Source organism: Gracilinanus agilis, chromosome 3, assembly GCF_016433145.1.
Source record: "Gracilinanus agilis isolate LMUSP501 chromosome 3, AgileGrace, whole genome shotgun sequence".
In the NCBI taxonomy this organism is placed as follows: Eukaryota; Metazoa; Chordata; class Mammalia; order Didelphimorphia; family Didelphidae; genus Gracilinanus; species Gracilinanus agilis.
In genome coordinates this window covers 19,850,254-19,864,191 of record NC_058132.1, presented here as the reverse complement: position 1 = coordinate 19,864,191, position 13,938 = coordinate 19,850,254, and the positions used below count along the sequence as shown (strand labels likewise).

Here is a 13,938-nt window from a genome sequence, read left to right as displayed (position 1 = left end):
TTGGAAATTGGCCTTGATCAAGGACACATGACAAAACTAGTGGAAATGCGTATCGGCCATGGGTCGGCGGTGTGCGGGGGGGGGGGGGTTGAAGGGGAAAGGAGGAGCACGAATCATGTAACCATGTTAAAAATGAATATTAATAAATGTTAAAAAAAATTAAAAAAAAAAAAGGCTGAGGATGCAGGACTCACAGATGTACTGAGTCCCTACTCAAAGACTGGGGTTGGCTTCCTAGATAAAACCAAAGTCCTGGTGACAAACCCTTGGGTTTACCTTAATCAAGTTGTCTCTGACAGGTTGATCTCAGTACTTCAGGGAAAGATAGGTCTCCTCCAAGGCAGTTCTTCAAGCCAGAAATTTCCTAATCTTTCCACAAGGTTAGTCTTTTCCCAGGAGATGCCAGAGCAAGATCCTCCCTACCATTTCAGGGGAAATCTAGATCAGGAGACCCTGTTAATCCCAGTAAAACTCCAAGATCCTCCTTTCCTTCCAGAATCTTCTCCCAAGGTTTGTTTCAAAATCCTCCTCCTTTCCTCTTAAAGACAATCCATGTGTTTTTCCCTCTCCTTATCCCTTATCCTTACATTCTGTCCTTCTGAGCATCTGATCAAATCTACAGATTTGCCATATGCTCATCACTATATAAATCCCCCCTTATTCTAAATCTATTCTATCTTACTTATCTAAAAAGAAAATAAACAGTTCTTACCTAAAACTTAACTATCTATTCCCTCTCTATCAACTACCTTACACTAAAGAATTAGGGAAAAAGAAAATTACAATAAGCAATTACATAAAAGAAAACAAATACAAAATTTGCAATAAGAATAGTAAAACTCAACATACAGAATGTAACAAAATATAACAAGAAAATTAAAATTGCAACATGCAAAGTGCAAACAGTTCCAAATAGTTCCAAAACAAAATAACAACCTTTCACTGTAACATTAATCTAGCTAAAAATCTTATGACAATCTGTTCAATATTGTAACTAGCTCATCCTAAGAAAATCCTATCCTTGGAACCTTTAACTATGCACACATTTTTACAGTTATGTAGAAAATTTTCTGTACAAATTTACAAATATATAGATAATAAAAATATAATTTGTTTTACTCTTGCAATTATTCACACTCAAATATACATAAATATATAGGAATATACATAAATATATAAGAATATATAGCAATATACAAAATGTATACACAATTTACAATATTTACATATTTTATACACTTATTTACATACTCTTACCCTATGTTAAAGTATGATAAAGATACTAAATACAAATACATTATAAATTCATAAAGTATGTTATAGATATATAAATGTGTCAGAAAATCTCTCTACTCTGATAATACTAAAAACTAAAAAAAAAAAAAATCTACATTATCCTATATTTGTCCTGATATTACCTGAGTGAAATGTCCCAAAGACTTTTTATCCAGGTAAGACCTAATAATCTAATGTGAATATCTTATGATTAATATGTCTTAAATGTATGTTGGATGCAATTATACTCACCAAATCTTCAGATATTCCTTTTCTGTTGTGCCTGTTGTCCCCTCTTTTGTCTTTTTATTCCATCTGTTATAATATGTACTGATGCATGTATCTATAGTGAACATATATTGTGATACAAAACCTTACAAACCAAATACATATCAGTCTATCATCCTTTTCCATAGTAGATATTTGTGTAAAAGTCTAACATCCTGTCAGTGTCCACTTGCTGTGCTTCCTCTGCGATTCTACTATGATGTCTTCTATCTTCAGTCCTCTCCGTTTGATTCATTGTCCTCTTCCTTGATCTGATTGCATTCATGTTGCCTGATGATAATCTCTCAGCTATCTCTCCATCTTCTTCTTCTTGATCTCTTTCTTCTTCTTCTACTACTACTCTAGGAACCTTTTTAACATGTGAGCAATGAAACCATGATGCTTTGTCTAAAACTTTTATTGTGGAAGGTGAAGTTAAAATTACTGTGAATGGGCCAACCCATGATTGTTGTGTTGCTGAGGTTTTATTAAAATTCTTTTGTAAATTGAGTCACCTAGCTTGATGTTATGTAATGTATAGTTTAGAGGACCACTCTGAACTAGAAGTCCCATATCTTGCACTTATGTAGGATGCTATTTGAATGTCATACCCTAACATCGATGCATAGGCAGTTTTACAACTTTTGGATTGTACGGATGAGCGTACAACATTTCAAATGGCAAAACATGGCTATCAGCCCTTGGTCTTGTACGGATAAAAAATAACACTAGGGGTAAGATGTCTGGCCATTTCAGATGTGTCTTGGTACAAAGTTTCCCTGCCATAGTTTTGATTTCTCTATTTATTTTATATACTTGACCTGAAATTTGTGGATGGTATAGAACATGAAACTGCTGAGATTCCCAAGTTCTCATACACTTGCTTTAAAATGCTATCTGTGAAATGGGCCCCTTTATTTGAGTCAATTCTGACTGGTACTTCAAATCTTGGAACAACCTCCCTCAACAAGATCTTAACTACAAATGGTGAAGTGTTCCTAGCAGATGGAAATCCTTCTGGTCATCTTGTCAAGTTTTCTACCAACACCAAACAATACTTATATTTTCTGACTTTGGGCATAGTAATATTTATTTGGGCATAGTAATAATCTATTTGCAGATTTTCAAAAGGAGTGAAAGCTAATGGTCTCTCACCTAGACCTCTTTTCTTAAAAACACCCTGATTGAATTTCTGACAAATAGAAAAGCTGGAAAAAATTTTGTTTGCTACAGTGATAATTCATGGGGCTATCTACACTCTTTTTACAGTATCAACCAAAGCCTGTGTCCCAAAATGGCCTTTGTTGTAGATAGCCTGGAAAATATGATTGAAAAATGCCTTTGGGAGTATTGGTTTTGTGTTGATGATACCCAAATGCCATTGACTTTCCTAGCTCCAAAACTATGCTGCCATGTTTGAATTTTTGAGTATATATAGGCTTTTTCAAGATCTTCAGATTCTATGACCAAGAAATTCATTATGTAAGTTGGGGCATTTTGTGCAGAATAACAGGCAGTAATATCAGCATGATGATTACCTGGAGGAACTAGATCTCTGTCAAAAGAATGACCTCTGCAGTATATTACAGCCAATTTTTTTTTTTAAACCCTTAAATTCTGTGTATTGGCTCCTACGTGGAAGAGTGGTAAGGGTGGGCAATGGGGGTCAAGTGACTTGCCCAGGGTCACACAGCTGGGAAGTGTGAGGCCAGATTTGAACCTAGGACATCCAGTCTCTAGGCCTGACTCTCAATCCACTGAGCTACCCAGCTGCCCCCTCTTTTGGTTTTTTGATAGCTGCCAGTAACTCTGTGATAATCTTCGCATGAGCTATCTGTTTCCCCCTTGATGTAATAAAACCTCTGTTTCCAGATGGAACCAGTTGCATGGCAGATAGAGAATGTATAACGGGATCCTGTACATACATTAGCCCTTTTGCCTTCAGCTAACAAACAGGTGTATTTCAGAGCTACTAACTCCCCCTTGTGTACTCATATTCTTGGGTAATGAACCATACCACAGTGTCTCAAACTCAGTGACCACTGTGGCCCCTGTAAAATGGATACCATTCTGCATGAAAGATGAACTATCTGTATAAAGCACAAGGTCAGGATTGTCTAGTGGTATCTTTCAAATCCTGCCTCGGTTGTTCTATTAATTGGACCACTTCAGTATAGTCATGCAATGGTTCTCAGTTTGTTGGCAAATCAGCTAATAGTGTGGCTGGATTTAAAACACTACACCTCTTGATTTGTATGTTTTCATTCCCAGGAAGAACTATATCATATTTGGCTATGCACTGGTTAGAAAAGGCCTGAGTGTGATATTTCAACATAAGGGCTTCAATTTGCTGTGGACAAAAGACTATCAATAGGTAGAGAAGTAACACATTGGTGTTTGACTTGTGTATTCTTGCAAAGAGGCTATGGCCACTGTTCAATTTGCTTTTTCTTTTTCCTCCTTTAAACTTTTAATTTCTCTCCTTAATGTCTCTATTAAATCACTATTCCCCTCATCTCTATTTTCATGGCCATTAAATACATAAACTGCTACTCTCTCAATTTTTCAAGGGACAATTGGTCTTAAAATAATCCTTGACCACTTTACAATAGTTTTTCACAAACTGTCTCCTTATCTCTCTGACTTCCCTTTCTCTGGCCAGATCCAGGTTTATGTATCTATCTCCCAGTTCAGTAAGTCTCTCCATAAATCAGGATGGATTTTCATCAAGTTTTGTTTAAGATTTTCAATTTTTTTACATGTACCAGGTCTGTGAGAGCAAGTTCTCATTGCAGTTAGTAATGCCTCTCTAGCCTGGCATACTCTTGTGTAATCTTGCTCATTGTTAGGGTTCCATTTTGGGTCTTGCAGAGGCCAATGAACTGCTCTCCCTCCCCGAGTCTGATTGACGAGAGAGAATTTTATTTTTCTCTCTTTCTGTCAAAAAAGCTTGGAGCAAATTTTCAATATCAATCTAACTGGGATCATATGTGTGAAAAATGCTCTCTAGCTTTTTAATAACTATAATTGGATCATCCTTAAAGGGAATATTTTGCTTGAATCTCTCAATATTTTGGGTGTATGTGTGAATGATGTTTGATGCCTTAGCGAAATTATATCTCCACTCTTATTAAAGGTGAATACTTATTTTAAAGGGAATTGGCCTGCAACGGAAGTATTTTTGGTTTCTGCCTTTTGTTTTTTTTATTTGTGTTACCAGAGTACAGGTAATGGATATAGGTGGGGAAATAGGTCGAGTGGGAGGAGTTGGGTAGATTTAGAGATAGTTACAACAGGATGAGAAGTTGAGGTGGTTTTAGTATGTGCAGAATTGTGTGGAGCAGGACTGGACATGAGACTGAGCTCTAAGGATGAGGGAGTGTTGAGAGACAAATCTCTCTTCTTTGGGGATTTTTTCAAGCCTTTCTCAATTCTTTTTATATAAGCCTCGAGATTCCCCAAACTCTCCTCCAGCTTCTTCTCAAGATCATTCGATTTTTCCAACATGAGCTTTTAGTTCAGCTTTGAGGTCAAACAAATTATCCTTTTGTTTTTTCCTGAGGAATAGGTAGAGAATGCCAGGCCTCCTATCAGTATAAGTATGGCTAGGAACAGTGCTATACAGAGCCACTGTGAAATAATCTCTTGGATAATAAGCCATTTTAAATAGACAAGAAACAGCATAGCAATTTGAATGAGACTACCCAGAATCATAGTTAATCCAATTGTTAATTTTATTTGTACTTCTACTTTCTGTCAGTAGATGGCACTATTTAACATAAAGGATCAACAACTGTAACAGAATTAACTCTAGGAACCTGACTTAGGGATAGGTTCAGTAAAAAGTAAAGAAAACGATCAGAAGACTGAGGGTTCGAGACAATTAAATGTAAGGGTTAAATTAGGAGTTCTGACAAAATAAGAGAGCACTTTTTTAATAACTTAAGTTTTAACGAGAATATAGTAATTGTAAATTAATATTACTCCTTTAAGTCAGAGAAAAGAAAACTTTTAGCAGCTTTTAACAATTAACAATATAGTTTAATTAAAACAGATAGTAAAAGAATATAGTAAAATGAATATAGTAAAGGAGAGAAATATAGGAGTTAGAGAAAATTTTCTAGTGTTGTAATGCAAGGTGACTAACAGAAAACTTTTGCTTCTTTAATTTCACAAAAAGTCAGAAGTCTTAGAATCTTCAGGAAGTCAGTTAGAACTTAAAGCTATAGAGGTGACATTACAGTGTTTATACTAGTTATTTCATAACTACCTATAACGACCTATAATTACTACCTAAAACTACCTATATCTACCTATAATTGCATAAAACTATCGCTAATAACAATAAACCCACAAAGTTTCAACCCAATCCAGCCCAATCAAAACCAACTCAATCAGTGTTTAATCCAACTGCAATTAGGTCTGTCAACAAAGACCAGCCACCTTCCAAAAAGTTCAAGAAAGAAAAAAAACACCTAACAGCCCAAACCAAAAACCAAAAAACCCTCTAAAGGCTAAAGTCAAAAGCCCTCCCAGTAAGCTCAGGCCTGCCTTTTATATTCCAGCAACTAAACATCAACCACCAACCCAACACACTCCCAGCTGCCAACTTCTCCTCAACTGCCAGCCTTAACTGTTAGTAACTGACAGACCACCACTTTTTAGTTCCTTTTCCTATCTCACTTCCTGTCTTTATGGTTCCTCCTTCCTGTTTCTATGGTTCCTCCTTCCTGTTACTGTGGGGCTGCTTAGTCCCTACACATCTCTATGGTAAGAGGATGTCCAGGTCCCAATTTAAATTAAAAAAGGAATAAAGAATTCCTTTTTACCATTCCATAAACTCAAAGATCCCAGCTTTTGGGACAAGAACTCACTATTTGACAAAAACTGCTGGGAAAATTGGAAAACAGTATGGGAAAAATTAGTTTTAGATTAATTTCTCATACCTTATACCAAGATAAATTCACGATGGATATATAACAAATATAGAGAGTGATATTATAAGTAAATTAGAAGACCATAAAATAATATACCTGTTAGATCTATGGGAAAGGGAGGAATTTAAGATCAAACCAGATAGGGAACATTACAAAATATACAATGGATAATTTTGATTATATTAAATTAAAATGTCTGCATCAGTTCTCAAGTCTTTCCAGGTTTTTCTGAGCTTCTTTTTAATAATGATAAAATAATATGATTCCATTACAATCATATGCCACCATTTGCTTAGCCATTTCCCAAATGATGAGTTTACTCTTAATTTCCAATTCTTTTGTCACCCCAAAAAGAATACCTTTAAGTGTTTTGTATTTTTAATATATACAGGTCCTTTTCCTTTTTTAATGTCCTACAGACATACTTCCAAATTGATCTCTTTAGAATGGCTCAATTAGTTCACAACCCCAAAAGTTCATTCCTTTTTCGATCTTCCCACATCTCCAACTTATGTCACTTTCCTTTTCTGTCATAATAGCCAATCTAATAGATGTGGTCTGGTCCCTCAGACTTGTTATCATTTGCATTTCTCCAAATGATATTTATCACCCTCCTCCTGAGGAAAACACATAAACTGAACACATTCATTATTTTTTTTTATTATGAATTGCTTGATATGAAGAGACGATCTCTGGCTGAAAGCCTTCCTACAGGAAATCAATCTGGAAATGATCTGTTCAGAAGACATTTTCTCATACCGAAAAACCTCTGGACTCCCCATTTCAATGTCTTTTTCATTCATGACAGGAATAAGATTTCTATCCAAAAGGAATTCTTGCTTAGGAATAAGAGCTGATTGTGACCTGAAGGCCTTACCCACATTGAACATATTCCTAAAGTTTCTCCCTAGTGTGGATCCTTGACTGTTAAATAAGCTATGAGTGGCGACTATAAGCTCAGCCTCACTCATGTGGTTTCTTTCCAGTGGTGCTTTAAGAGAAAGGTTATTTGAATTTATTATATTCATAAAGTTTCTCTCTAGTGTGGATTCTCTGATTGCAGCAAGCTGGCCCCTTTGTGTAAAAGCCTTTCCACATTGGGTACACTCATGAGGTTTCTCTCCAGTGGATCCTCTGATGTTTACTAAGCTCTACTCTCCATGTGAAAGCCATTCCACATTGTGTACACTTATAAGGTTTCTCTCCAGTATGGACTCTGTGATGTGCAGCAAGAGAGCCCCTCTCTGTGAAAGCCTTTCCACATTGTTTACATTCATAAGGTTTCTCTCCAGTGTGTATTCTCTCATGTTTAGCAAGATATCCCCTCCACGTGAAAGACTTTTCACATTGTGTACATTCATAAGGTTTCTCTCCAGTGTGGATTCTCTGATGTTTAGCAAGATATCCTCTCCATGTGAAAGCCTTTCCACATTCTGTACATTTATAAGGTTTCTCTCCAGTATGGATTCTCTGATGTGCAGCAAGCTGGCCCCTCTGTGTGAAAGCCTTTCCACATTGTGTACATTCATAAGGTTTTTCTCCAGTGTGGACTCTCTGATGTGCAACAAGACTCTCCCTCAGTGTGAAAGCCTTTCCACATTGTGTACATTCATAAGGTTTCTCTCCAGTGTGGATTCTCTGATGCTTAGCAAGAATGTCCCTCCCTGTGAAAGCCTTTCCACACTGTTTACATTCATGAAGTCTCTGTCCAGTGTGGATGGTTTGATGCTTAGCAAGATGATTCCTCTGTGTGAAAGTCTTTCCACAGTGTGTACATTCATAAGGTTTCTCTCCAGTGTGGATTCTCTGATGGATAGCAAGACCACCCTTCCTTGTGAAAGCCTTTCCACACTGTTTACATTCATGAAGTCTCTCTCCAGTGTGGACTCTTTGATGCTTAGCAAGAGAGCCACTCTGTGTGAAAGCCTTTCCACATTGTGTACATTCATAAGGTTTCTCTCCAGTGTGGATTCTCTGATGTCTAGCAAGACCACTCTTCAATGAGAAAGCCTTTCCACATTCTTTACATTCATAAGGTCTCTCTCCAGAGTGTATTATTTGATGAGAACCAAGCTCACAGTTCTGACTGAAAGGTCTCACTCCTTTATTACTCACAGAAAGCATCTCTACATGTTTACTCTTATTTCTTCTGAGTTCTAAACTTGAGCCATAGGCAATTCTCCCTAGGTTACCTTGATACATGGGCATTTCAGGACATTTCTCATGCAACTGATTAAAACCTACTTTTTCAGAGAAGCATTTGTTGTATTCACTATCCTGAGAACAGCCATTTCCTGAGGTCAATTTCATAGACTGATTTAGGACTGAATGTTGGCTGAATTTCTCTCCAATTGCATCAAATTCACAGTCACTCTTTGGATTTTTATTTACTTTGAGATTAGAGTTACAGATTTCTCTCAAAATTAAGTCACAGGGACCCATTTTCATGCCTCTTGGAGGGCAAGATTCTTCCACAAAAAGGCTTAGCTTTGTAGATATCTCCTTCACTTCAAAATTAGTCTCTGCTTCTGAAGAAAACAAATAATGATATAAACAAAGATGGAAAGGGGACACACACACACATTTATTTCTTTCCTTGGATGGCAACAAGTAAATGGATTTTTACTCTATTTTCCAAGGCCAATAGGAGTTTTCAAACTTAAACAATCAGAACCAGTTTTTGGATACACCATTTGGTCATAACTGCAAGATGGAACATTTTAGAAATACTTTCACGTACAGTAATGAAACCTCACAATGGATCTGTGCCACAGACAGCACCAATATTTTCAAAATACTTGACAACTCATGCTATAAGAAAAGAATGGAGAAGTGACCTGACCCACTTCCTTGCAAGTAGACTATACCTCAAAACTGTGCCTTAGCATGTTTTGTACACAGTATTGAACAATCCTTGTCCATTGCCCTTCCTGTCTTTCCTTTAAGTCATTCGCTGATTAATCTTATAATTTTGCCAATCTCAGGAAACCTTCCAGATATTCCGTTCCTATCATTTTGGATACACTATCCATGGTCATTCCTGGCAAATTTTATTTGTTAAGCTGAGAAAAGATTTTACTTTTTTTAACTCTCATGCAATAATTTTCAGAGTGGAATATAAGGTTTCTTCTTTTCTCTACAGATGCAAAGATATTATGCTATTCAGTGCAGACATACCCAATATTCATCTTATTTTCCTGATCTACTATATATTATGTCTCATACTCTATACTGAGTCCATCATCCACCTTTCAGGAAATGAACAGTATAATTCAGAGTTGGTCTGCCAGCCCCCAAGCCTAGCATTCTCTTCACTACAATAGATGTAAATATTTTGGGGTAACAGCTCTTTACACCTTCTTTTATCTCACTCCTTTCGACAGATCTTTTTACCCTTTTACTTTAGCTGCCATGGTGATTCCCCTCACTCAAAACAGGAGATAAAATTTTTTCTTAAAACTAGAAGCCCTGCGCGTAAGGAAGAATGAAGGGATCAGGAGAGAAAAATAAAAAATTTGGTCCTCTTAATGGGAAGTGGGCATATAAGCAAGGTGTATAGAACAGTTTCTGCTTTATTCATTGTTGGGACATCTGTAGGAGGGTAGAAATCATGGAACATATTTGCAATTGGAAAATTCCATCTTGATTCACCTCTTTTTTTAATTTTATTTTATTTTTAAACCCTTAACTTCTGTGTATTTGCTCCTAGGTGGAAGAGTGGTAAGGGTGGGCAATGGGGGTCAAGTGACTTGCCCAGGGTCACCCAGCTGGGAAGTGTCTGAGGCCGGATTTGAACCTAGGACCTCCAGTCTCTAGGCCTGACTCTGAATCCACTGAGCTACCCAGCTGCCCCTGATTTCACCTCTTTTAATAGAAGGATAGCTACATTCTGTAACTTCCATTATCTAGAAATTAAAGGCAACTGGTAGTGAAGGGGTGTAAGGATGGGATTAATGCTCTCCCTCCCCACCTTTAAATTTAATCAACACAAGCAATATACTCCTACTTAACGCTAAAGTTGGGGAATTCCAAAAACTACTTACTACAGGAGTTTACTACCTCCAAAAGATGAAGACATCCCTACTTAATGCCTAAATTGGGGAGGTCTGCAAGTCACTTGCTAATGTAGGTGACAACTCAGAAGCAATGGACTGCCCCCTGGGCAGTGCTAAGCAAACTTAAAGAGTGCAATTGGTCCCCATAAAGTGGAGAAAAGGACAGGAAGTGATGTGGAAAAAGCACTATAAAATCCTTAAATTTCCTCTCCGAAGTTAATTTCTCCTTCAGACTTGGCTTTGGAGGAGCTCTGGCTTGGGACCTCTGCTTGGATTCTGACTCTTAGACTGCTTCTGGTAAGACTGCTCTTGGATTCTCCCTTTGGAGCCACTACTTTGGTGAGTGAAAAGCTGACTCTCTTCCTGGCTTCTGGAGAGATTAGTTTCCAGAGAGGCCTCCCTGCCTTGAAGGAGGCCTCAAGGGTGAAACCGTTACTTTATTCACCACTGGATCCTCAGGCTTAGGGTCCTCAGGTGGAGGTTTAACAAGCCCTGCCTGGTTTGAGCCAGGCCTGAACACATATCTAGTGTGATAGGATACATATCTTCTCTACCCTCTTTCTCATTTATTGTGGGAAGCCAATAAGAGAATAGATAAAAATCTGAGACTCCTTTTTTGACCTCTTTTATGATCCTTGTGATTTCTTGTTGAAAAGTATTGTGGTCTTATTGAAAAACTTTAAGTTCCTAGCTAACCAGCAGTTAAAAGGGTTAACACTGTTTCCCTTTGGCCAGGAATGCAGCTGCCTGGTATAGGTAAGCCCAAAACCTTAGCAGGGGCAATTCAACCCTTAGAAAAATATTCCCCGACTTGGCTTTCTGATAAGAACCCAGTCAAAATTCGGCCTTGGCCTTGTTTTATTCTGAAGCCAATGAGACCTTTTGTGTTTTGATATAACATAGTTTGTAACTTCTGGGCATCTGTGAAGTTTCTGGGAGGTTCTTTTGTGTGAAATGAGTCTTGAAATATATATAATAAACTCCATGCTCCTGGAGACAGAGCTGGAAGCATGAGCTAAAAGACAACTCCTGTGTCCCGTTATTTCCTTATCAACTAAACTGTCCTTATCAGATTATTAGAGATGATAAATAGATCTCGAGAATTTATCTACTTTTACTCTTTAAACCTTTTTGTAAACTGCTAAAAAGTCATTTTGATTTGAGTTATAAATCGACAGCCACATTCTCATATATTTAGTGAAACGATAAATTTAAGCCCTACAGGGATAAGAGGTCAGAACTTAGAGTAAGAAAAAAAAAATTTAATCCAGCCTGAGAGAGATGGTAAGTGGGTGCCCCTGGGCAAGTTATTTAACCTCTGTTACTTTAATTGCCTCAACTATAAATTGAGGACCACACGAGTATCAAACTCACAGGGATGTTATGAAATTAATAATTATGAACACCTTTGCCCAGGAGAGGACACAGAGCAGGTATTTTAAAATACTAATTGCCTTCCCTTTCATTCCTATCATCAAGCCTGGAAAGGCCTAAGGATAAACTTACTAGACTTGGCAGAATTAGGGGCTGTGAGCTACAGTTTCATACTTCTTTTAAATTTTATTTCTGTATTATTTTTAGAAGTAAATAATCACATAAAACCACAACCTCAAAAACAAACCGCCAAAGAAACAAGTGAAAAATTGTATGCTTTCATCAGCATTCCAACTCCAACAGTTCTTTCTCTGGAGGCATTCCTTATCATAAGTTCCTCAGAATTCTGCTGGATCATTGTATTGTTGAGTAGCCAAAGTTATCACAGTTGAACATTCCATAAGATTACTGTTATAGTAGTATAATGTTCTCCTGGTTCTGCTTATTTCCCTCTGCATCAGTTCATGGGGGTTGTCCTAGCACTTTTTGAAATCATCTTGTTCATCATTTATCACAGCAAAATAGTATTCCATCACCCTCATATACCACAATTTGTTCAGCCATTTGTCAACTGATAGATATCCCTTCATTTCCAATTCTTTGCTATCACCAAAGGAGCATTTACAAATATTTTCCTAAAAGTAGGTCCTTTCCCTTTTTAAAAAAATATCTCTTTTGAGCCCAGACCTAGTAGTGGTATTACTAGATCAAAATTGCTCTCCAGAAAGGATGGATCAATTCAGAAATCTAACAGCAAGGTATTAAGTGTTGTAATTTTGTCACATCCCCTCCAATCTGTGTCACTTCTTTTACTGTCATACTGGCCAATTGGTTAGGGGTGAGGTGATACTTCAGAATTCTTTTTATTTGCTTCTCTAAAAGCAAGAGGTATTGATAACATTTCTTCATATGATTACTGACAGCTTTGATTTCTTCATCTGAAAACTTCTTATTAATAACCTATGATCATTTGTCAAATTGGGAATGACTTGCATTCTTTGATAAAATTGACCTAGATCTTTATATGTTTGAAAAATGAGATCAGAGAACTCTGTTATAAAACAGTATTTTCCAGATGTTGTTTCTCTTCTAATCTTTATTATGTTGGTTTAATTTGTTCAAAATAGTTTAACATTAATATAGTCAAAATTATTCATTTTATATCTTATAATGTTCTTTAGATCTTGTTTGGTCATGAATTCTTCCTTTCTCCATAGATCTGCCAGGTAAACAATTCTATGTTTCCCGAATTTACTTTTATCATCCTTTATGTCTAAATCATATGCCCATTTTGACCATATGTTGATTTAGGGTGTGAGCTATTGGTCTATACCTAATTTTTGCCATACTGTTTTCTAGTTTTCCAAGCATTTATAATTTCCAAACATTTTATATGGTCACTGTAGACAATATAAAATATTTGGGAGTCTACTGCCAAGAAAAGCACAGCAATTATATGAACACAACTACAAAATACTTTTCACACAAATAAAACTAGATCTAAATAATTGGAAAAACTTTAATTGCTCTTAGGTATAGGATGAACTAATATAATAAAAATGATAATACTACCTAATCAACTTACTTATTCAGTACCATACCTAACAAACTACCAAAAATATTTTATAGAACCGGAAAAAAAAATAACAAAATTGATCTAAAAGAACAAAAGATCAAGAATATCAAGAGAACCAATGAAAAATAATGTGTAGGATGTTGGCCTACAAGTATCAGATCTTCAACTGTACTATAAAGCATTGATCATCTAAACCAGTGAAGGGCAAACTTTTTAAAGAGGGAGCCAAAGGAAAGGAAATTCTTATCTGTTAGTCTGTTTGTAAGGCAACTCTTTCGAAGTTTCATTGTATTGTATCCTACTCATTATTCTTAATTTGATGAATATAATGTCCCTGGGCCAGATAGAACATTTCAGGAGGCCGCATCTGGCCCGCGGGATGTAATTTGCCCATCATTGATCTAAACAATGTGGCATTAGCTAAGAGATAGAAGGTTGGATCAATGGAATAGAA

At 36.6% G+C, this 13,938-nt stretch overlaps 3 protein-coding genes across 3 annotated transcripts in view; 1 reads left to right on the top strand and 2 right to left on the bottom strand.

Moving 5' to 3' along the window:
* Window positions 1–13,938, top strand: part of LOC123240825 (leukocyte immunoglobulin-like receptor subfamily A member 2) — a 289,397-nt gene that overhangs the window by 197,886 nt on the left and 77,573 nt on the right. The window lies entirely within an intron of this gene.
* Window positions 1–13,938, bottom strand: part of LOC123239930 (zinc finger protein 69 homolog B-like) — a 39,380-nt gene that overhangs the window by 16,681 nt on the left and 8,761 nt on the right. The gene's annotated exons all lie outside the window — the stretch shown is intronic.
* Window positions 7,507–8,640, bottom strand: LOC123239928 (zinc finger protein 14 homolog). The gene has a single exon (XM_044667249.1). It carries the CDS (start codon window positions 8,601–8,603, stop codon window positions 7,587–7,589), a length of 1,017 nt encoding a protein of 338 aa, XP_044523184.1. The 5' UTR covers window positions 8,604–8,640; the 3' UTR covers window positions 7,507–7,586.